The 21,930-nt window shown below is 44.9% G+C and overlaps 2 protein-coding genes across 2 annotated transcripts in view; one reads left to right on the top strand and one right to left on the bottom strand.

Moving 5' to 3' along the window:
- Positions 1–3,436: 3,436 nt before the first annotated feature.
- On the bottom strand, positions 3,437–6,494 carry LOC120457050 (allantoinase). Its single transcript, XM_039644220.1, has 4 exons — positions 6,356–6,494; positions 5,806–6,296; positions 5,078–5,600; positions 3,437–4,204 (listed from the first exon to the last, which is right to left on the bottom strand). The coding sequence occupies exons 1-4, from the start codon at positions 6,459–6,461 to the stop codon at positions 3,870–3,872; spliced, it is 1,455 nt and encodes a 484-aa protein (XP_039500154.1). The 5' UTR covers positions 6,462–6,494; the 3' UTR covers positions 3,437–3,869.
- Positions 6,495–8,142: 1,648 nt separating this feature from the next.
- Positions 8,143–21,930, top strand: part of LOC120456601 (pneumococcal serine-rich repeat protein) — a 32,528-nt gene continuing 18,740 nt past the window's right edge. Inside the window, exons 1-2 of the mRNA XM_039643511.1 lie at positions 8,143–8,517; positions 9,427–9,553. The gene's annotated coding sequence lies outside the window, so the exon portion shown is untranslated. The remainder of the gene's footprint in view (positions 8,518–9,426; positions 9,554–21,930) is intronic.

The following is a 21,930-nucleotide window of genomic DNA, read 5'->3' as shown; positions in this document are numbered from 1 at the left end:
TTACCGCTCGCCCTCTCCTTCTGCCTTTTGCTCACCCACACAATTGTTTCGTAATTGCTGTTACTCCGTTGGAATAGCTTCTTGAGCAGCAACAACAAAGAGAGCACTGCGCCACGTCAAAGTCGACGTCGTAGTTTTTACTCACCTTCACCCCATACACACGCATGCATAAATATTTTTAAATAGCTTAAGCAAAAGCGAGATAGCTGCTGACGCTATCGCCTTAGCGCACAGTTATGGCGTAGCAGAGCTTGCTTGCCGACTCGCTTGCGCACACGCAGTGGCGCCTCACGCCCTCTCTGTCGCTCGCAGGCGCATCGAGTGTTGCATACTTTTCGGTGCCGGTTTCCATGACGATTCTATTGCTGAGAGAGCGTAAGAACGGAGAGCAGGGAGGAATGAAAGTAAATGATTGTGCTATCTGTTATCGCCATCTTTATCACTCGTCCGCTGCCCATAGAAGCGAGTGGACTTCATCGTTATAACAGTATAATTGCCACTTTTCAGCTTCAAGTGCAAATCAATAAATGTATTATAATTGCATACGCATATGTAGTACTTATGCTGCTGGAATGATCGTAAATAAATGAATATTTGGGCATTTGATCTTAAATAACAGGTTGATCCTTAAATTTGAATGTATTCTTCATATCACTTTGACACTGTGATTTAACGTTTACTTAGATAGATTATAATTTGGCTTCTATTGTGTAGGCTACCTAACAACTTACACATTTTCGCATAAAAAAAAACCAAACAAATAAAATATGTAATTCCAAATGATTTACTGCAAAGCAACATTATTTCGCCTATAGATAAGGTGAAACCCTATCTGTGCTGTCATTTTCCACCACTTCTTAGATTTGGGCATATTCCAGAATCCCAGATTTTATCCTTGGTTGTTGGGGTCAAGTCACGCCTTCGAATGATTTCACCTCCGCCCCGAATTCCTAACCCGCTTTTTTGGGCCATCGCTTCGGGCCAACGGGGATAACATTTCACTTTGCCAACGCTGCGAATGCGTAATGTTTACCTTTTTCGCTAGCCCCCCTCCCCCCTCCCCGAAGCCCAATTGCTATACTCCGGTAGATGTGTACATACGTATGTGCCCCGCCCACTTGGGCTGGCTTGAGGGGGCGAAAGTTTTCGTTGTCGCGTGTGGCTCACATGGCGTATACGTGACGTGGCACCAGGCCACATCGAGTATACGCCACGTTGCCTGCCAGTGACAGGCGAAATCCACTCAAAAGCACCGCTCACCCGTCGCCGCACAGCGCAGCGCTTAATGTGATTTGAAACTGTGATCTGCTTTTGGCATTTATTTAATGGGAATGGAAGTTGCTCGTAGGCGCGTTAAGCAAACCGCCAACCGAACCGCAAAGAAATAAAAAGCACCTTAACTCCTTTTGCGGGATATTGGCCAGCAATATTAACCCTCGACGGCTCAGCGGGACATTTTAAATCGAAATGAAAGGAAGGAGTGCCTTTATACATTCATTGAATTAATTATAGGCTACAGAAAGTTTATACGACTGTTAAACCAATAATTGCATTATAAAATTAATCAAATTTAATACATCAACATAGTTTCATAAGAGTGGAATCTTGTTGAGCAAATTGCATTTAAATATATATACATATGTGTGCTACACTATTTGCGGTTCATGTTTCATCATCCAATTGAGTGAAGTTGTGTTAGACAACTAAATATGCACGGAATATTTTGCGTAATTATTTTAGCAGCTGCGAAAGTGCACAATCGCTCTCGACTTTTTTCATGCTTACTGTGACTAAATCACAAATTAGTTTTGCCAAAAGTTTCCATTCCTGGGGGGCTAAAAATAGCGTCACCGCCGTGGGGTTAAGAGCGTGGGCATCAATGACGCAGGCAACAGGCGGAATGCAAACCAATCAGGCAGCGGGTGGCGGGTGACGGGGCGTGTGGCACGCAAGTCGCTGTATGAATCGCAAGAAAAAAAAGAAAAACAAAGAAAAGCGGAAAATCGAAACGTCACCAGACACAACAACGTCAAGAAGCCGAAGGTGTATTTACGGGCCAAGCCTCCGCCGCTGTCTTTTCCCTGCCCCGCCCCTTTCCTCCCCCATCCCTTTCGCAATTCCATGCCACTTCCATTACCATTTCCCAGGGGAAAGCTCAGACAAAGCGGTTTATGCGTGGGTTGCCAAGTCCGCGCTGATTGACTGCCCTGAACGCGATCGCTCTGTCTTTGTCCGCCTGCCTCAGTCTGTCCCGCTCTCGCCCCTTTTCTTTGTTTCGCCTCGATTGAAAAAAAGAAAAGAATACCGGAAAATAGCCCTTTACAAATACTGCGAAAATCACCTTCATTTGGGTATTTAAGGGCTTTAAAACAGGCTTTTGGCGCCCAAGCTAGCATTCGCTTTAACCTTTAAAGATGTAGAGCAAAGAAAAGTTTAAATATTGTAAATAATCAAGTAATGGTTAAAGTACAAATTTACACTTATAATTTAAGAGAATCATGCATTCAATCGAATAAATTTATACATTTAATGTAAAGTGTTAAAGCTGTCGAAAAGTATGTGGATTAATCATTTTAAGTAAAGCGTTGAAAGCTGTCAAAAAGTATGCGATTATATATTTGCAAAATTTAAGGTCAAATTAATACCATATTCCACCTTTGCTGCATAATTTTGGTCTTATTTTTGAAACAGGTTTCATACTTAGCATACTGGATTACACTTTTGGGTGCATCTCCCGGGCTTCCTGGCCAGCAGATAATATTGGATTTTGTAGTTCAACTAAATCACGGCATAAACTCGCTGCCCGCTCCGCCCAACCGCTTAGATAAACACACCCACCCACACGCCCACCCACACGAACACACACAAATGCATGTAAACACACGCGGGTGTAGTGCAAAAATTGAGTTGACGCCCGGCAAGTAAACTTAAGCTGTCATCCACATGCCTTGAAAAGCGACGGAAAAGAGACGGAAAAGCGATGGAAAAACGCGGGGCAAGCACCCATGCAATGGTGGGATGGTGGGATGGTGGGATGGCTCGGTGATGGGTTTCCGTGAGGTCGACTGGTGTCATGTTTACGCTGCGTTGCCACGCGACAACTTGTTGCACGTCCTGTCCCTCCCACTCCCACTTGTCCTCATCCGCATCCATTCCGCTTTTTCCGATCCTTGGAGCGGCAGAAGGAAACATTAGCGAAGTGGGCAAAGATGCGGAAGTTGGGGAAGTTAACTTTCAGAGCTGATTCGACAAAAGGCCTTGTGTGCCGCTCCTTTCCTTCCTCTAAATACTATCAAAAAGCCAGACAAATAAAAATATAAATATTAAAAAAAAAGGGGGAAACAGAGGCAAGATGATAAATCAAGATACTGTCAACATGTTGATACCTTTTCTTGTTAATCTGATAAGCCCTTGTTTGCGACATAAAAACGAGATATTTGGTTATTAATATCAACTTTATTGAGCAAATTGTTGGGGCTTATAACGAGAGGAAACGCTTTTCCGCTGAAAATTCAAGGCATTTGCCAGTCACTTATCAATTATGTTTTTAAGTACACAATTATTGGTATATCTAATGCTAAACCTCCTCAAGTCAGACTTATCCATTTCTTTAAATGTGCGTTGCCTTGTTAAAGAGAAAGACATCAATATTGCTAACATTTGAATCATTTGCCTCAAAAGAACTATACCCCTGGGGCAGTGTATCAGAAGGGCGGGTGACTTCGGAATACATATCAACGAACACATCCCAATCTCTGAATGAATTTAATTAACAAAGTTTACCCCCAGTCCAGCACAGTTCACCTCAGTCCACTTTCGTACGCCCAACTCGCATCCACAGCGCCACAAATCCCTGCCATTCCCATCCCTCACATGCTCACGAACTTCACCAGTTTTCGGCTGCTCCTCCGGAGTAGCACCTTGCCCAGGGGCTGGCCGAAGCCCTCGAACTGCTGGTAGACATGCAGACCCCGCACCACCGTGGCATGCACCACGCCCCGCAACCTTTGACCCGCGTACGGGGTGGCCTTGGTGGCCGTGTAGAGCTGCTCCGGGCACACGGTGAACTCCTCCTCCGGGCTCCACACACAGAAGTCCGCATCGTAGCCGTCGGCAATGCGGCCCTTTGAGGCGGACAAGCCGCACAGGTTCGCCGGCTCCTGGCACATCAGACGATGGATGTCCGCGATGGTCAAGTTGGAACCTGGAAACGGAAAGAGATGAGTTGAGTGAATATAGCGCGAAATTGTATAGTTCATTGTACATGTATTTATTCCTTAAAACTGCGTAAAACTCTTGGCTGTAACAAATATATTTAATACCCGTTACTCGTAGCGTAAGGTATCAGATAGTCGGGGAACTCGACTATAGCGTTCTCTCTTGTTTTAAAACTATTTTCTAAACTTTATATTTTAATTGAATCTGAAACATGCTGGTTGCAGTAAATTGTGTTTTGATATTATGATATTCTGTATATTTCAATTTAATTTTTGACTACACCCAATTAAAATGTATTTTATTAAAATGGCAGTGAATGAAATGTAACGCAGATTAAAACTTTTAAGTGCGTCGGAACTTTGTGGCATCCAGAGTTGTATTTAGAATAGAGTTAAACTAATAATATTTAGTTTGTTTGTTGACAAAGCCAATTTAAAATATATTTAATTACAAACGTTGCCTGCCGGAAATTGCAATGTTTCGAGCATCCCACTATATAATTGTTTACCTGAATTTTTGGCATTTTTAGTTTCTCTATTCTACACAGAGTTAATTCACTATTTATGAGAATGACAAGTTTCACAAAAATGATGCAAAGTCTGGCACTGGAAAAGGTCCAGATAATGAATTCAAAAACATATTTCGTGAATAACGAAGTTATAATTAATAATACTTTTGAATGATGACGGTAATAAATTAGGCATTGTATTCACACCAAATAGAAGCTCCAGCACTCGGCTGCATTTCAAATGCAGTGAGTTCTCAGAAAGTGAGTAATGTTTCGGCACCTGCGGCGTATACTTGATATTTGCCATTCACAATTCAATTAGCGCAAATGTGAATGCTGCCAAATGCTTACCACGCCGATTGGACGCCGTCCAGACGACCGGCAGGCTGAGTTGCAGCGAGTTGATGCCCGGCCACGCCCTCAGGAAGTTGCCACGCCCCCTACCGCAGGTGAGGGCGCGTGCGCCTGGCGTCGCCGGCGAGTGATCGCTGCCAATCATCCGGATGGCTCCGCCCAGCCTGAGAGCCTGCCACAATTGCTCCTGATTGCGGCGCTCCCGAATCGGTGGCCAGGTCTTGAACTCCGTGCCGCAATCGGGCACCTCCTCGGCCGCTAGGGCCAGGTAATGCGGACAGGTGTCCACCGTTAGATTCCCGCCCTGCCGGCGACACTCCTCCACCAGCGGCAGACATTCGCCGCTGCTGCAGTTCAGGATATGTATGCAGCGCCGTGGGTGGCGACACGCCAGTCGGCCGAGCAACTGCGTCGCGGAAATCTCCATTTGGGGTGGCCGGGTCACCAGGAATGTGCCATACTCCCGGGGCGCCTCCTCGTCGGGATGGATTTCGGTGGGCAGCGGCAGCTCGGCGTGCACCTGTCGGAATGGGAATTGCAGGTATTCAATTAAGCCATATCTTTGGGCTCTCAATCAGAGAATCTGGCTAATTGGCATCCAAAATGATTGGCGGTACATAATGAAGTGACATTGAACTTTGAAGTTAATTGTTATTAAAAATATAAAAACTATGTTGAAATCTAAACATTTTCACATTTAATACATATAATTCTTGTTTACTCACCGCTATCACAGCTTCACCTTCCGCATGATCCTGGTCCAACTGGGAAAGAGCCTCCTCCAGCTGGGCTTCGTTAACGGCGGGAAATTCCTGAGTGACAGGCGCCGCGGGATCGCATAATGTGCACTGCAGACCCATGACACCGGCACTCAGCAGAGGAGCCAGCTGATCCACGTTACCGGGCACTAGTCCGCCCCAGAAACCCACGTCCACGTAGATCTTACCACGGGCCGTCGATGTCTTGGCCTTGAGATGGGCCACACTAACGGTGGGTGGTTGGGCGTTGGTCGGTCGGTCGATGATTGTGGTGAAGCCACCAGCGGCGGCCGCCTTGGTGGCACTGGCAAAACCCTCCCAATCCCGGCGACCCGGCTCGTTGATATGGACATTGGGGTCAATTAGACCCGGCATCAGGACCAGGTCCCCAAAATCGTAAACCGATTCGGATTCGGTGTTGTACAAATAGGTGTTGACCTCCTGCGCCGAGCGTAGCACTAAGTTGTTGGGTGTTCCAGTTGTTATATGGATTAAATGGGGAATAGACTATGGTTACCCCTTCGTATAATGCCCTCTGTGTCCACGATGATGCCGCCATGGATTAGGCCGTTGTGGCTGCCATCGCCCAGGAAAATTCGCCGGCTGAGAAACAACAGATTCATTCTAAAAGCAGCTGACTACTGAGCGAGTTTCTTCTTTAGCTGTCTAATCTACATACATATTCGTCTATTTTCGGAGATCTTGAGAGCGCTCTCTGCTGAAAAGAGCATTTTCTTTATGCATACCCTGTTTGCGCAGTTGGGTATATCCATCTGATAAACATAATATAATGTATATTATATGGTGAGTAGTAAGGTAGTAAGGTTTTATAACCACTGCATATGTATGTTTGTATAAAGCTGAAATAACATTTTACGTAGGTGGCGCCACTTCGGAAGTGGTTTATTAAGCTAAGACAAATATTTTCTGAATTTACAGAGCTCACTTCTAGAATTGTTGTTAAGGATCTGTTTTCGTAACCCGAAATTTGGACTTTTAATCTGTGGAAAGGTCGAGGCTCTACCGCTGAGTAATTGAATTCGGGATAGAACTTTTTGGCAGCTCACCTTCAGTTCAGTTCAGTTGCGCCCCCGCTTTTTGACTTATTAAAAACTAGAGAAGAACAAAAACGGAAAAACTTTGTTGACCCACAGCGGAAAAGGCCAAAATCTGCTTAATGAAAATCTGAAACCTAAACACCCACCCATCGTTTTTTATTTTTTGTTTGTGCGCGTGTGTGTGTGCGTGTTTTTTTGCTGGGCGTTATGTGTGCCAAACTTTATTAAAGTGCCGTGCACAACTTTCGAACGTTTAGTGTGTATTTTTTCAGCTTGTCGGATTCATTTTGTGTTTGTTTAATTTGTGCATTTAATTGGTGGCGCCACCCAGTGGGAGCTTAGCAAAACGAAGAGAGGTGTACGGCCAGCAAAGACAACAGCAAAAACAACTGTAAAAGCGACGGCAAAAGCAAAAGCAACAGCAAGGCAAAAGGCGCAAGCGAAAGCGAAAACGAACAAGCAGACGAAAACGACACCGAAACCAATAACGGTCGCAACGAAACGCATACATACACGCCAAACTGACTCCGATTGTGTGTCTGTGTGCGTGCGTGCGTGTCAGTGCGTGCGCGTCTGTGTGCTTGCGTTCGTGTGTGTGTGTGCGTGTTAGAGCAAGAGGAAGAGGGAGAGGGCGCGAACGAGTGAGCGGTAAGACGAATGCAGCGGACGAGCCGAGTGCCGAAATAAAAAGAGCTCCACTTGTTGTTGCTGCTGCACGGGGAGAAATTCGTGTGTAATTGAATGAACCATTTAAAATAGAGTTTATTAGATTACCGTCTGACTGATTTTTACTGTCCGTTTAATTGGGATGCTAAGTTATGGTAATCACGTTCCACATTCACACAAAGGATAGCTAATTATGCTTTTGTCATCGACTTTTTCAATATTCCGATTTTTTCGATAAGTAATTATGGAGTTTTTTATTTTTTAATTATCTCATATTGTTCATTAATTTTTTGTATTCATTAATTCATTAGTTTTTTGTATTTATTGAATTTTTTTAACTTTGCTGATATATAGTTTTGACGTTGATTTACATTGATTTTTTTCGAAACTTTCACTGGTTTTTTGCAGTGCACCGTGGCCGGACGCTGTTGCTGCTGCTGCGTCTGCCGCTGCTGGCAGATACACACGTACACTTAACACGCACACAAGCGAAGCGATGATGAGGCTGCACCGCCCTCCCCTTCCACCGCCAGCCGCTCCTGCAGCCTGCTGCCGAAGCTTGAAGGCACAGACTCGGGCGCTCGGGTACTCGAATGCTCGGCTCCCTTCGGTTACCATCGGCTGCTGTCGCTGCCGCTGCTCGGTTGGCGGACTCGCGTCCATTCTCGTGCTCATCGTCGTCGCTGCTGGCCGCACACATCCTCGGATCGAATCGAGTCGAGTACTGCGAGTCCTGTGAGTCCTGCGAGTCCTCAGCCTCTGCGAGCCAGGATTCACTGCTCTTTGGGCAGCAACGCGACAACAAGTTGAACTCGGCTCGAGCGAAGCTACCACCGACCATCATCAACTGGCGCTAATCCGTCGCTATAAACACGACAGTCGAAAATACATATAATCAAATCCGATCATTTCGATCAATTCGAATCGAGTGAATTTCCAATTTCCAGCTTTAATGGTAAATCGAAAGTGAACAGACTGGACCCCTCCCCACCCCCCGCCACCACCATACACACACAGAACACCCAAAACTCCCTGCAGGACATTTGGGTAATTTGTTTGTTGTGTTCTGCATTTTTTTTTACGGTTCGTTTGGAAACTCCAATAAAGTGAGCATAAAATGCTGTTAAAAGTTGTTTGCCGATTTTACATTTTTGATGGTGACGAAAGCGCGTTAAAGTCATGTAGTCTGCTTACCACGAATGTTCGAATTTATTTATTTTTTTTTTGTTTGTTTCGAAAGTGGCAGCGAAGAGAGAACAAAGTGCTGGAAAATCATAAATTCGATTGGGCGATTGGGACGGCGAACGTGTGTAAGGGAATTTGTCAATTTTAACAACCGATGGTAGGCTGCATCGCATCCATGGGCTGTTAATTGAAAAGAATTTAAGCCCCCAGCGACCGGATCCTGATTAATGCCATTGTTAGGCAATGGGGCGATAATCGAGTTGGGCCATCTTAATGCCACGCTCACTGTGAGTGTGTGAGTGGGGTTGCAGCATTGTCCCCGATTGGGGATTTATTAGCTTCGACTCTGAGAGCCCCAAAAATGTAATGCTTAAATTACCAAAATATGTGGCAATAAAAAAATTGCAATAATACCAACCAACATCTTAGCAACTGACCAATATTGTGTGCTTTTCCAGAATTGCGAAGTTCGACTCATTTGTGCAATGCATAGTTTCCACTTCTCGAAATGAAAGCACAAACAATAAATAGATAAATACAATGCTTATGACAGTCACTGAAGAATAGAGAAAACGCATTCATATCCCCTCCCACCCGAACCGACTTTTCCCATTCACCGATTCGGCGAAATTAATTGCAACTGAAACCAATTTTTTTCATCTTTTTTTTCCGGTGCCAGCAATCGAACCGAACGCAAAGCAAAGCGGAGCGATAATAAATAAATAAAACGTAAAACTCAGCGGAAAGTAATAAAATAAGAGCGGACACGTCCCACGAAAACCCGGAGGAGGAAGCCAAAGTGTCAAGTAAGCAAACATTTAATTTTGATTTATTATTAATTTCCACACGCCCACACGAGCAACAGATAGCGCGATTCTGTGCCCGATTCTGGGTGGGATTCTGGGTGCGAATCTGAGTGGGATTCTGGGTGGTGGTGGCTGCCTGTGAGGCTGGATGGGTGGTTGGGTGGCATGGAGCCCACCCACTTGACGGCTTAATGCTGGTTATTATTTTTACCGTTGGCCGTTGCCACCTGCAGCTATCAAATGAATAATGCAAAAGAGGAAAAGCCGAGACAAGAGAGAAAAAAAAAATGGAAAAGAAAAAAGGAGGCCGACCGCGGGCCAAAGAAAAGGCAAACGAGCGGGCAAATTATTGTAATTACTATTTTCCATTAGCAGCGAATTTTCGGCATTTTTCTTCTCCCGCTCCCAATGAAAAAAAATCGTAAAAAAGGTACACAAAAATAAAAAAAAAGATAAAGGGACAAAGGACAAAGACAAATACAAAAACGACAAAATGTCGAAATGAAAACGAAAGTGGCGCAAACTTGTGAAATACGTGCGTTTATTTGCGTAAAAACTTGCACTGTTTTTTCTGCCACTTTTCCTATCCGATTTTCACCAGCCTCACCCGCTTTCCTTCCGCCTTGCCAACAAGTCATAAAAAGCATCGCGCATTGGGGATTTAGTTGGCAAAGGATAAAGCGGCAGTGCTGGTGGAGCTGGGACTCGGACTCCAACTCGGAATACACGCATCCTGCTCCATCCATCGTTTGGGCATTCTTGTGTGCGGCTTAAATTTGGTTCATAGAAAAAGTTTTAATCCAGCTTTCGTCCTGCCCTCCACCTCCAGCTCCTGCTCCTGCTCCTTCTGCTCTTCCTGCTCCACCACCACGTGCTCCTCTTTCTCGGTCGCGTTCTCAGGGTCGCTTGGCACTATAATCCACAAAACACCGATGCACTCGTACACCCACTCATCGATCTCAGCAACGTCAATTCACCAGTGAAATCCAGGAAAGTGCACTGTAAAGATTACCAGCTGTTTTTGTTTTTGGGGGCTAAAAATACACACTCGAAAAAGCTGGCACAAAAAACACAGTCCAGTGGAATGGTTTAAAGTCCCATATCTCAGTTATCCGCTTCTGTGAAGGTGTCTAAAAGTATGCTTTAAGATACACCATCAATTGCAACCAAAAGTAGGGCATACTAATTAACAGTTTTCTGAGCGCATGAGTTTTGTGAGGCATCAAAATAGTTGGAAATCTAATGCATTACTTAAAAACATGCGGATTTGCAAAGTTTTGCAAAGTTTTGGTTCTTGCGGTCAATTCAGTTTAAACTTGGCAGCTCACGTAGGGTGTCCTGGGTTCGAATCTCCAACGTTTTCCTTTGGAGTTTTGTGTCTTTCTTTTTTTTTTTATGCCGGCAGTCTTTGGGGCTGTTGCTTTTCTGTTTTCTTTGGGGCCGCTCGAATTGTTGTTTTGTTTTATGTTTATTTTTATATGACCGTTTGCCTTTGCTCCATTCAGCTCCTTTCATTTAATGATGTTCGCTTGAACCCAAGGCTTTAATTGTATTGATTAAATGCTTAATTGTGTTGCCAGGCAATGCTCTTCTAGACAAAGCCAAAGGCAAAGCCAAAACCAAAGCCAAGCCGGGGCTCAAGTCCCAAGACTTTGGCATAAAAAAAAGGGGGGCTATATACGTAAATAGCCAAGGAATTGGCTTGAAACAGACGTTAAAAGGGGCGGTAAAAAAAACGCACTTAATTGTTATTAACAAGCGCACATTAATTACAATGATTAAAAGTGGACTGGGCATCCCTTTCGCTCGCCGTTCCTGGTATTCACTATAATTAGTTGGCCAAGACGCTCAGTTGTTTAATTAAAACTAATAGAGTTCCTAGTCGTCTTCTCGCCTCTGCAATCCCACGGCGTCCCATGGCAACCCATCTCGGGCCATCTCGTCCCATCTCGTCCAATCCAATCCAATCCCGAGTTGAGGCCAATCCAAACGTGAAACAATTAACGTGCTGGACCAACAAGGACGCTGCCCAGATGACAATGGCAATGCCAATCCAAGAACAATGCCAAGGCGGCAGCAGCAAGCACAGCAGCAGCATCGCACCACCACCAACAACAACAGCACCACCAACAACAACAGCACCACCAACAACAGCACTAACAGCACCACCAACAACAACAGCACCACCAACAACAACAGCACCACCGAAAGCAACTAATGCAAACAATGCCAAGCAACAACTGGCGAAACAGCAACCGAACTGAGAACGAAGGATAACGATTCGAATGGCCGGGAAACAATGCCTCCAATACCCTTGAGGGCGCAAAATGCCCATAAAATATATATGTTTCGGTTAACTAAACTAGGGAATGTATTAGGCAAATGGAATTAGTGGAGGATGACACAACAGTCTCCGGAGACATGAAACTACCTCCAAAGTGATCTCAAAGTAGGACAATTTTCAATTATCCATAAAGCTGTCGAAAAGTATGCTAAAGTATTTTGAAAGAAAGTGAATTGAGCTACGAAAGATGCGGGTTTCAATATGTCTATCCATTTAGAGATCCAAAAGAGGTTTACCTGCTTGAGAATGCTCTCAAGTGGCTGCAAATCTTCTCAGATCTCTCTGACTCAAACTTACCATTTCCAGGGTATCAAGCCAAGGCATGGCACTGCATAAACAGATGCGTCGTGCTGGCCAAGTTGTAGTTGGACCAAGATTTGCCGACAGATAGATATTTATGGACTGCCAGAGCTTGGCAACCTCAGTGCCCAGTCGTGGTGACAGCACCACCATCACCACCATCACCACTTCCTTCTCCGTGACTGGGTGTGAATGTCTGTCGGTGGTCTGCGCAAGTGGACAAGGTGTCTGGCTGAAGGAGATGGCCAGGAGATTCTGTCGCCGCCTTGGTTGTCCGCCACTGTCTGCCACTGAGCTCCTTAGTTTCGTTAGCTGACGTCTTTTTGCTTTAACGTAATTAGGCTTTAACTTTTGGCCGCTGAGCGCATTAGCGTTAAGTAAATTTCCCGGCATTTATGTTGCTGGCCAAATGGAAATGGAACTTTCCCATTGCCATTGCGTAGGGTCTTGCCTCCCAGTTGTAGAGGCGACCCTAATTGTGGATTGGATTTGTTTCGGTAATTGTCATGTCATACGGATGTGCGGCGTGATGATGAAAAATAACGCTCATCGCGTTTGCAAATGAGTTGCTTTAACAACACAACACATTCAGAGCCGAGATGTGACACGACAAATGATATTGTTATGTCAATATCATGTGATAAATACGATTCAGGATGGGCAAGGTTACAAAACAAAGGGACAGCTGAATGAATTTGTTATAGAATGTAAAGGGTGTTTAATTAGGGTGACTACAATGTGTTCTCCACACATTTCTATAACTTTTAGTTAGTAATGTTTTCCCGCGAAACGGACTAATCGCAGCGCCCATTAGCAACTGCTGGAGCACGTTTCGCACCATTTGGCATCATTGCCATGCCCACGTAAGTCGGTCCATAATCGGGAATATTGACAGGACCTTTGAACACCTTCGACGGCCAGCAGAACGAACAGATGGTGGAAGGGAATGTAACGGGAAAGCAGGTGCCAGGACATGGGACATGGAATTCGGGACATGGAACATGGAACATGGAGCATGGACATGGTCATGGGCAGGGACATTGGCCCGAAAGTGAAAAACGATGCGTTTGACGCAATGCACAAAGCTGCCGCAAAATCTCATTACGTAACGTATAACGTGACGGTCGACAATGGCCCAGCTACGTGTTTTCAGTTCCGGCCAACGCACCACCCCTCCACCCCCCTACCCCCCTTGGGGGCGCCACCGCTCTGCTCGACACTCTGGAGCATCTGCCTCATGCGTGTACAGATTGCTGAGCTCGTCAAAATTTGTTGCCACGAGTTGTCGTCTCCCGCTTGTTCCTGTGTTTTTTTTTCCAGTTTTTTTTTGTTCTTTTTTTTTTTGTATTTTTTGGCGACATCCACCAAAAGCCAATAAGCTCATATTAAAGTTGCCGGTGGCGTGGCTTGAAGGGAGATATCTTTGTCTTGCCGCGGAGTCAAGAGAAATTTGTTAAATTTCATGCAATTTCCTGCGTGAACCTCGCTGCCAATCCCAATCCCACTCCCAAACCCCAATCCCAATCCCAATCCCTCTCCGAATCCACTGGCAACTTCCTTTGGCTTTGTGTTTGGGCTATTAACTGCTCTCGCATCAAACTGAAAGCCATAAAGGGAGCTGCTGCTGCAGAGGGGTGGAAGGGGGGAGGGGGGCGTGCTCGCAGACATTATTAATATGTTGCAATTATTTGTGTGCAGGCGAGGGGCAAGGGGAGGGGGATTACGGGCGGTGGATGGCTGTGGACTTAAAGGGCTTGGCAGGTGGCGCATAAAAATTGCACATAAATGTTGAAACATACGATAGACCAGGGGGCAGGGGTGCGGATGGATGGGGGGAGTGCCGGGAAAGTGCCTCAAACAGACGCAAAATATAATATTATAGCAAATGGATTTTCGTGTCTATCGAGCGGGTCAAATTGTTATGTGCTTGTGGTTCAATGAATCCATATTATATTATACTCTTTTCAAACTTATACTTTTAAATGTTAAGAATGTTATTCACTTGGTATTTAGTCAGTGTTGCTCATACGCAGTGTTGACTAGCACAAATAATCGTAGCTGACATTTTTGTACTTAAATAGCTACTACTAGTACTACTATGTTACCAAGCAAAATTATTAGTAATATTTAAGCGTTAATCTGTTTATTGTTACGCATACGCTTAGCAAAATCGCACAGTTTAGCGAGACGTTTTTATTAAATAAATCATTTACGTACAATATTTTCTGCGACAACCCACGATGCCAATGAACGAGGTGGTGCCGCATTAAAAGAAATCGCGTTAAGTGAAGTCTACACACGCATGCACATTAGCACACAGTTGGCAACCATCCAACCTCCTCCATCGCAGCCCATGCCGTTTTCCCCAGCCATTGCTCCCCCTTTACCCCCCACCCAGACTGAGACCCACCATTTCCCAGACCCACCCACAAATTGCCATCTCCGCTCAGTTCCACACATTTCCATTCCATTCCGACTTGTTGCGCACTCGGCTCCGCCTTCCTTTTTGTTCCTTTTTCTTTTCCTGGCAGACAACAAGACGCCGTCGCCGTGCACTTGCAGAAAAAAGTATGAAATTACCAGGTGGCAAGGGCGAAGTAGAAGAGCTGCTTCGGAAAATGTGGGAAAACTGCAGCTACTGTAAGGTACTGATATTTGTCGCCTTTCAATTACACACTAATGGTCCAATGCACACGTTTAAAAACAGTTTACGGCCAGTTGCGGCTGCCTAATGCGATTAAGCGGTGGAGTAGCGTCATAACTTTAATGCTCGAGTGTCTGATACCCTCTGAATAGAAGAGATTTAAATGTATTCACTAAAGTGTCCAAAAGTATGCAGCAGCGTACTCTGAAGTGGAAAGTCAATTAGCTCAGTGGCAATTTACAGCATACTTTTAGGCGGCAATTAAACTCATGTAAACATTTCACAAAACGATTTAATGGCTTTTGTCAATGTTTCATTGTTTTGTGCTTGGTAAAATGCGTTTTTTAGTGTCAAGAAACGTAACTGATTACCTATCTATCATGGAAATTATTTGTAAAAAAAAGTGCTCAACAATTTACACACACTGTGCCTTTTGAAAGTTGAAGTGTTGCACAATTAGCCCTCGAAATCGGCATGTTTGTTATGAACTTTGCGCAAGGACTGCAGTTGAATATTTAATGCATTTTACAAACTGCATGTCAAATTAGTTTCCCGAGGCTGGGCGCCTTTCAAAAGGCAGCAGCTTATTCGGCATTTATGGCCCATTGATGTACATACATATGTATGTATGATAATTGCCCAAACACTCCACGTAGCTCTCGTAACTCGTAACTCGTAACTCGTAACTCGACCGCCTTCCGTTTAATTTGAGCCCGAATCTGACAGTTATTGGACAGTTGAGCGAGGACCGAAAGCGGAAGTGCGGAAAGTGAAAAGTGGAAAGCGGAAAAGTGGAAAGCGGAAAGCGGGGGAGTTGAGTTGCTAAATGAGAAACTGCAGCATCTGATAGTTTGCCGCTTGAGGTTACAGAAGGACACACTCGTTGCCAGTGACCTTGACACACACACACATATACACACACAAATACATACTGGCGCTTACACACATAACGTTAATCCGATACTCTGGCAATTACATTCCACATGTGCCAGTCTCTGTCATTCTCCATTTGGGCAATCCATCAAAAATTCCTTTGTCTTTCCGGGTCTTTTATTTTTTTTCCCACATTTTTCCCTTTTTTATTTGCATTTTTTCTGCTTTTTTTCGTACCATTGCGAGCAGTGTATCAACTAACGCTTCGCTCCAACTGTCATACGAAAGTGAAGCAAAGTCGAAAAAAGTTTCGCAAAAAAAAAAAAAGAAAATTGGTGGGATAACGCAAAAGTGGTGGTGAAGGGGGTGGAGGTGGAAGCAGACGCAGAAAAGTTGGCAAAGCAACAAGCTGCGATGGCGACGATGAGAGAGATACTCACACAGGCACACTCGCATACTCGCACACACACGCACACACAGCTGCACATCGAAATACCATCTACCATCCGCATCACTCATCCGCCCTGTGGCCCTTTTTCTGGTCTGTCTCTTTTGTGTGGAGATTTTTTTTCCTTTCTTTCGTTCCGTTTCGTATCGTATCGTTTCGTTTGGTTTTTTTTCTTTTTCTTTTGCTTGCCAGCTTCCTTGGACGACAGCGGCCTGTTGCACCTTTTGCGTGTTCCTTACAGTTCGTACTTTCTCTCTGCCCCCGCGACTTTCTCTTTGGCTTCCTCCCCGCTCAATCAACAATGGGCATGCCAAAATGTCTCGTTCTGCCTTTTTAACAAGGCAACTGACGCCGCTTTCCTCACCCTGCCCCCCGCCACACACGCACACACACACACACCTTTTTGTGTTTTTCACCCTCCAGTCATATCACAAAAAAAAAAAAAGAAATGAGGGGGAAAATGGAAAATGAGTAGACCCTCGCTAAACACACTGTCTCTTTCGGTGTGTTCTCGTGTTTGCTGCTGTGGCAACAATTTATGAAATAACTTTGGCAATGTCGCTGCCTCCGCTCACACACACACACGCACGTGCACACTCGTACACCTAGTTACCCATACAGTTGCATAAACAGATACACAGGCAATGAGAAATAGAAACTCGCGTAACAGATACACAAGCTCAACCAAACTCAACTTAACTGTAACTGAGTGTGTAAGCAATATAAAGAGGGCAGGAAGAAGAAGAGGAGGGAATGGCAAGGGATAGAAGGGGAGGTGGGGTGGTAAAGATGGTAAAGATTGAAAGAAGTAACAGCAAAAGCAGTCAGCTGCAAGCTTAAAAAAACTGTAAGAGAAAAGAACGCAAGTGTAACACAAGTGAAGACGGAAATTGCGGCCCAAGGGGTGAGTTTTCCAGAGGGGTTTTCCCGGAGAAAGGCGGGTCGGCATATCGAATCGGAGGGCGATGGAGGGGTGGTGGTGGGGGTGGTGGAAAAGAGGCAGGCTTCTCCATTATCACGATGCGACTTCAGTGGCGTTCCTACTTAAGTAACATTCCACGTTTCCCGGGGTACACTCACCCCCCCCACTTCGCATTTCACATTTCGCACGACCCCGCCCCCCGCCGCTCTAACCCCTTGGAATGAACCTCTTACACTTCTGTTATCTGAAAAGTTTGCATATAACGCGCAGAAAAAGATACAAGATACAAGATACACGGTATAGTGCGGGACAATGGCATGGCGAAAAGGACGACCAAGGACACGCCGAGGCATCCTAAATTTGATGGTATCAGCCAGGATTCGCTTTATGGCAAGTGAGTTTTAAAACAAATCTTTTGAGAAATTGCCCTTAAATGTAATAGAGAAGTTTGGCATGAACCAGAATCCATTAAGCTTGCTCACTATATTCCACTCACTAACTATCTCACTATTGGGAAATATGTGTATTTAAGTTAGGCAAGTTGATTGCAAATGTGGAGGCATGCTTATCTGAAGATTTTCAGGATCTAACTATTGCAAAGTGGCAAATTAAACAAAGATTGTGTAATTGGAGCTAATGACCCTGGAGTTGCATTATTCAATTATTAAATATAGGTATTAAAGTAGAAAGATCTTACCAACAAGCATACAGCTTGTGTTAAATTACTAAGGCAATCACTTAAAGTTTTCCTGGCAAATTACACATTATTCAATTCGCTTCCTTGGCCGCATTTGTTGAATTGGCCTTATAAATGGAATTCGGGGGCCTGCACAAAGTACTGAATACCTCTATTCTCAATCAGACTGTCAGTCCCACTGGCCCAGGCATCCATTCAAGTTCAAGTCACCATTTCAAATTCAAATTCTCTTACCCCTTTTATTATTTTCGTTTTCTTTTTTTTTTTTTTAAGGGAATTGGGTTTTTTAGGGGGGCATGTCTTTGGCAGTTCTTCTCCATTTTGCCTCGCTCTCGTGCAATCATCGAAATTTATAAGCAAAGTTGGGTAGTCCTGGCAGCAGGAGAACGCGATACAGAAGAGCGAATTGGGGGAAGGCCCAAAGCAAATGGTAAAGGCAAATATTTTTGAAAAGTTTACCGCCCCTCGAAAGAGCCGCCCGAAAACTAAATCAACTCAAGAGGCGCCCGCGTCTCGTTGATTCCCGATGATGATAATCTAAATGATGACAATGATGATGATGGTGGTGATGATGAGGATGCTGTGCTGGGATGGTAGGGATGCTTGAGGTTGATGCTAAGACTGAGGTGGTTGCAAATGCTTTTCGGGCTAACCGACTTCGATGCTGCGGCCCAGAACCAGAACCAGAACCAGAATCACAATGATGATAATGTTGATGCCGTGGGCAGCGACGATGATGGAACGCTCATCCCAAGCTCATCCCCCGGCAGGAAACTAAACTAAAATTCTTTGAGCAGATTTCTTTGGGCTGTTGTTGTCTGCCCTTGCAATTATTTTAAGGGATCAATAAAACAAGTTTAAAAATAGCCCATTCGATGGAAAGGAAGAGGCAGCAGACTCTCACTGTATCTGGAAATCAGCAAAGAAGCAGCGTACAAAAAATGCTGGCAACTTTAGCCGAACTTTGTTTACTCAATTAGTTTGTTGTTGCTGTTTTCCCCTCTTTTTTTTCGACTGCTTTTGGCCTTATTTGCTGGTTCGTTGGGGATATTTTCCAGGGGGTGTGGGGGGACCGCACTAATTGGCTTAGAGCGACAAGCGAAAATTAACTTTTATTCTCCTTTTTTCCAGTTTCAGTTCAAGTTCGCTGCCGCCAAAGAGCGAAGAGCGAAAACCGAAAAACGAAATAAAATGATTTTCCATGCCCGTCAACTTGAAAAAAAGAAAAATTAACAAAAGGGGGAGGGGGCGGTGGTAAAGCGAGAGAAATCGGTAAAATCAACAAAACACACGCAAGATAAACAGCCGCAGGAGCAGCACAAAGACGAGCCCAGTTTTTGGCTTCTGCGGTGGCCAGCAGCGCATTACGTAGCCGACCCGTTGGCCGTCTCCCTTTTGTTAACAGCCGCTCCACACACACACACACACAGAACACACACAACCGCACACACAAGTGGCACTTAAACAAGCCGCTTGCCTTTGCCTCTGCACCACACCCCCGCACCCCGCCCTTTTACCGCTTGTTTGGTCTGTCAAATTTATGTTGGCTAAATTGCAATATCAATAAGCTGGAGAGGAGTGAAGGAGGTCGAAGGACGCGGCCGAGAGCTCTGGGCAACGGCATGGAAAATTGCGAGAAAGTTGAACGGTAACGAAAAGGAAAGTTTGCCAGTCAGCCAGTCGATCTGAGGTGGAGTTTTTGTGCGCTTAAAGAATCAAGCACCTAATCTCGGCCAAATGGGTGTATAAATTTCTTTATAACATGCACATTATTTCAAATTTTATGGCCACTACTAGACCACAACAAATTTAAAAGCAATCACATAGAATATATTGGTAGTAAAAATCATTCAGGTATACTATCGCAATTTTAAACGAACCTGCACGGGAAGCACTTTTTTCAAACTAGATCATACATAAATCTAAACGATTAAGGGTAGCTCAAAATAGTTTTGTTTTCATATAGATTAACTTTTGGTGATAGAAACTTTGTTGGGAAAGGTAACATTTAAAGAAAACCTATGCTGCAGACACAAAGTTGCACGATTTTTAAACAATATATTTTCGTATAAACGCATCCGTTTATGCTATTTTATTGATTCAAACGAGTAACGGGTATAGCACTATTAGCTGGTAGCTTAATTTTAAGTAACATCCTTTATTGTTTTTAAATAATTGTTTGGCCTATCCTCACGAAGAAGCCCTCGCTCAGGTCTTCTGCGATAGAAGTATCGATTTGTTTGCGCTATTTTCGGTTCACCTGGCATACGGGACGTATGCGTGATGTGTGAGGCAATGTGGATGTTGGAGGTGGTGTGGAGATGACGTGGAGATGTTGTGGAGATGGGGTGGAGATGGCAGGGTGGAAGCAAAACAAGTTGGTGCATCACCTCGACGCTTCCTTGCCTTCCACTTGGCACAATCCATTGCCTACTTATCGGCGCTGAAAGTTGACGGCTTGAACGAGAGTTTTGCCCTTCAGTAGGTGATGCTGGTGTGCAACTATCCATCAATATTTGTACACGTAGGTGGGCGGCTTTTCCAATTATGTTTGTGTCCCGGCATGCTGGTATCATGGCATCCTGCCATCCTAGTGTCCTGTTGTCCTGGTGTCTAGTCTAGTCCTGGTCCTAGTCTGTTGGTCCTGGCGACTTGGCAAGTCACTTGAGAAGCATAGGGTTGGCATCCAGCAACTCTGTTTGACTCTTGGCGCCCAACAAGTGGCAGCAAAATGTTGCACAGCACTTCATGCTGCGATTCCTTTGCACCGGATTGTTTGCGCTCCTTGGGTTTCTGCCTACAATCCTGCCATCCAGCCGTTCGCAATCCTGCCAAAGGGGCGTGTTTATGCCAGGGTTACGGGGACACGATTCGTGTTAATAAGCTTACAAAGATTTACGTAATTATCGTCGGTGAAAGTGGGAAAAATCGTCAAAGTGAAAAAAGCGAAAATGCTGAACAACATGGCACTCGCATCGTTTTCGCTCTTGCGCTTCGGATCCTTGATGTCCTTGTTTCAACCCTCACGCATCTGGGTCAAGGGCTCGGCTGCAGCTGCATTTCGTGCCATTTTCCTCGCTTGCCGCCACACCAATGCCAAACATCAAATTGGCATCAAGATCAAGGCCACATTTAATGTTAGGGCGTGGAGGAGGGGAGGCGTGTAGGAGTTGAAAGCTTAACAGGCGAAATTATAGGCATTTCGCCTTAGTCCTATAACCCCTACTAAATTTCCCAATTTATTTCGAGGGCTTAGACCCGAGGCGGCTTATCTGTCGGGAACCAGTCATCACCCTTATACATATCTACATCTCCAGGACACTGCCTCCTTCTGCTCCTCCTCCACTCTCCTTTCCCTTCCACCCCCTTAGCATCATACATCTGTATATACACCTGCTACCCACCGCCACCCTCTTCTAGCTTGACGGGATTCACTCCCACAGAAACTTCTCTTAATGGCCGTTTAATGGCCAAGCGCGGCTCTCTGGGCACGGTTAATTGTGCGATTTTTGGCCAGTTTATGTCGACCAACGCTTTTTAATGTGGCCTAAAGCGGGCCAGTTGGGCATCTGGCAGTTGTGCTGTGCTTTTATTGATGGCTTCGGGCCTTGCCGGCAATGGGCTGGCCACATGTAATGGCCGTGTTTTTGTGGGGTGCTTAAAAGTTATGCTTCTCCCTTCCCTCTCTCCCATTATCGTCAACCACCACCCACCGACCATTAGTCAGTTTGTCAATTTGTCAGGCTGTCAGTTGGGCTAAAATCATGCTGGCGCTTTTGGCCATTCGCCTGTCAAGGTTCGCCCAAATGTCGATTAGATCCTTGGTTAAGCCAACTACTTTCTTGGCTGGCACACACACGCTTTGCCACACACTCTAATCTTCAAGTTTAACCCCAAGGAGCTGTTGTTGCTTCTGGAAAAATGAACAATTAAATACAGCATTTACATCATCTATTCAGCACAATGATACTCGTATTACCAAACAAGTTGCAATGTAATTCATTATAATTGGGCCCATCACTTTCAGCTCTTAAAGTGTATTTAATTCTTCGCTCTGCTTTGGTGGATGCTTTAAGTGTCATTTTTATTTCCTGGGATTACACGGCTTTACATGCTTAATGTGGCCATAATTCCTTGTTTTAGCCATCC

The sequence above is a fragment of the Drosophila santomea genome, chromosome X (assembly GCF_016746245.2).
Source record: "Drosophila santomea strain STO CAGO 1482 chromosome X, Prin_Dsan_1.1, whole genome shotgun sequence".
In the NCBI taxonomy this organism is placed as follows: Eukaryota; Metazoa; Arthropoda; class Insecta; order Diptera; family Drosophilidae; genus Drosophila; species Drosophila santomea.
This window is presented reverse-complemented; position numbering and strand designations above follow the sequence as displayed.

Bases quoted from the DNA above. Each gene is read 5' to 3' on its own strand.
- LOC120457050 (XM_039644220.1), bottom strand. From the start codon at position 6,461: ATGAATCTGTTGTTTCTCAGCCGGCGAATTTTCCTGGGCGATGGCAGC. The intron at 6,297-6,355 runs GTAACCATAGTC...CCAACAACTTAG, and splicing joins AGAGGGCATTATACGAAGGG to TGCTACGCTCGGCGCAGGAG. The intron at 4,205-5,077 runs GTAAGCATTTGG...TTCCGTTTCCAG, and splicing joins GACGGCGTCCAATCGGCGTG to GTTCCAACTTGACCATCGCG.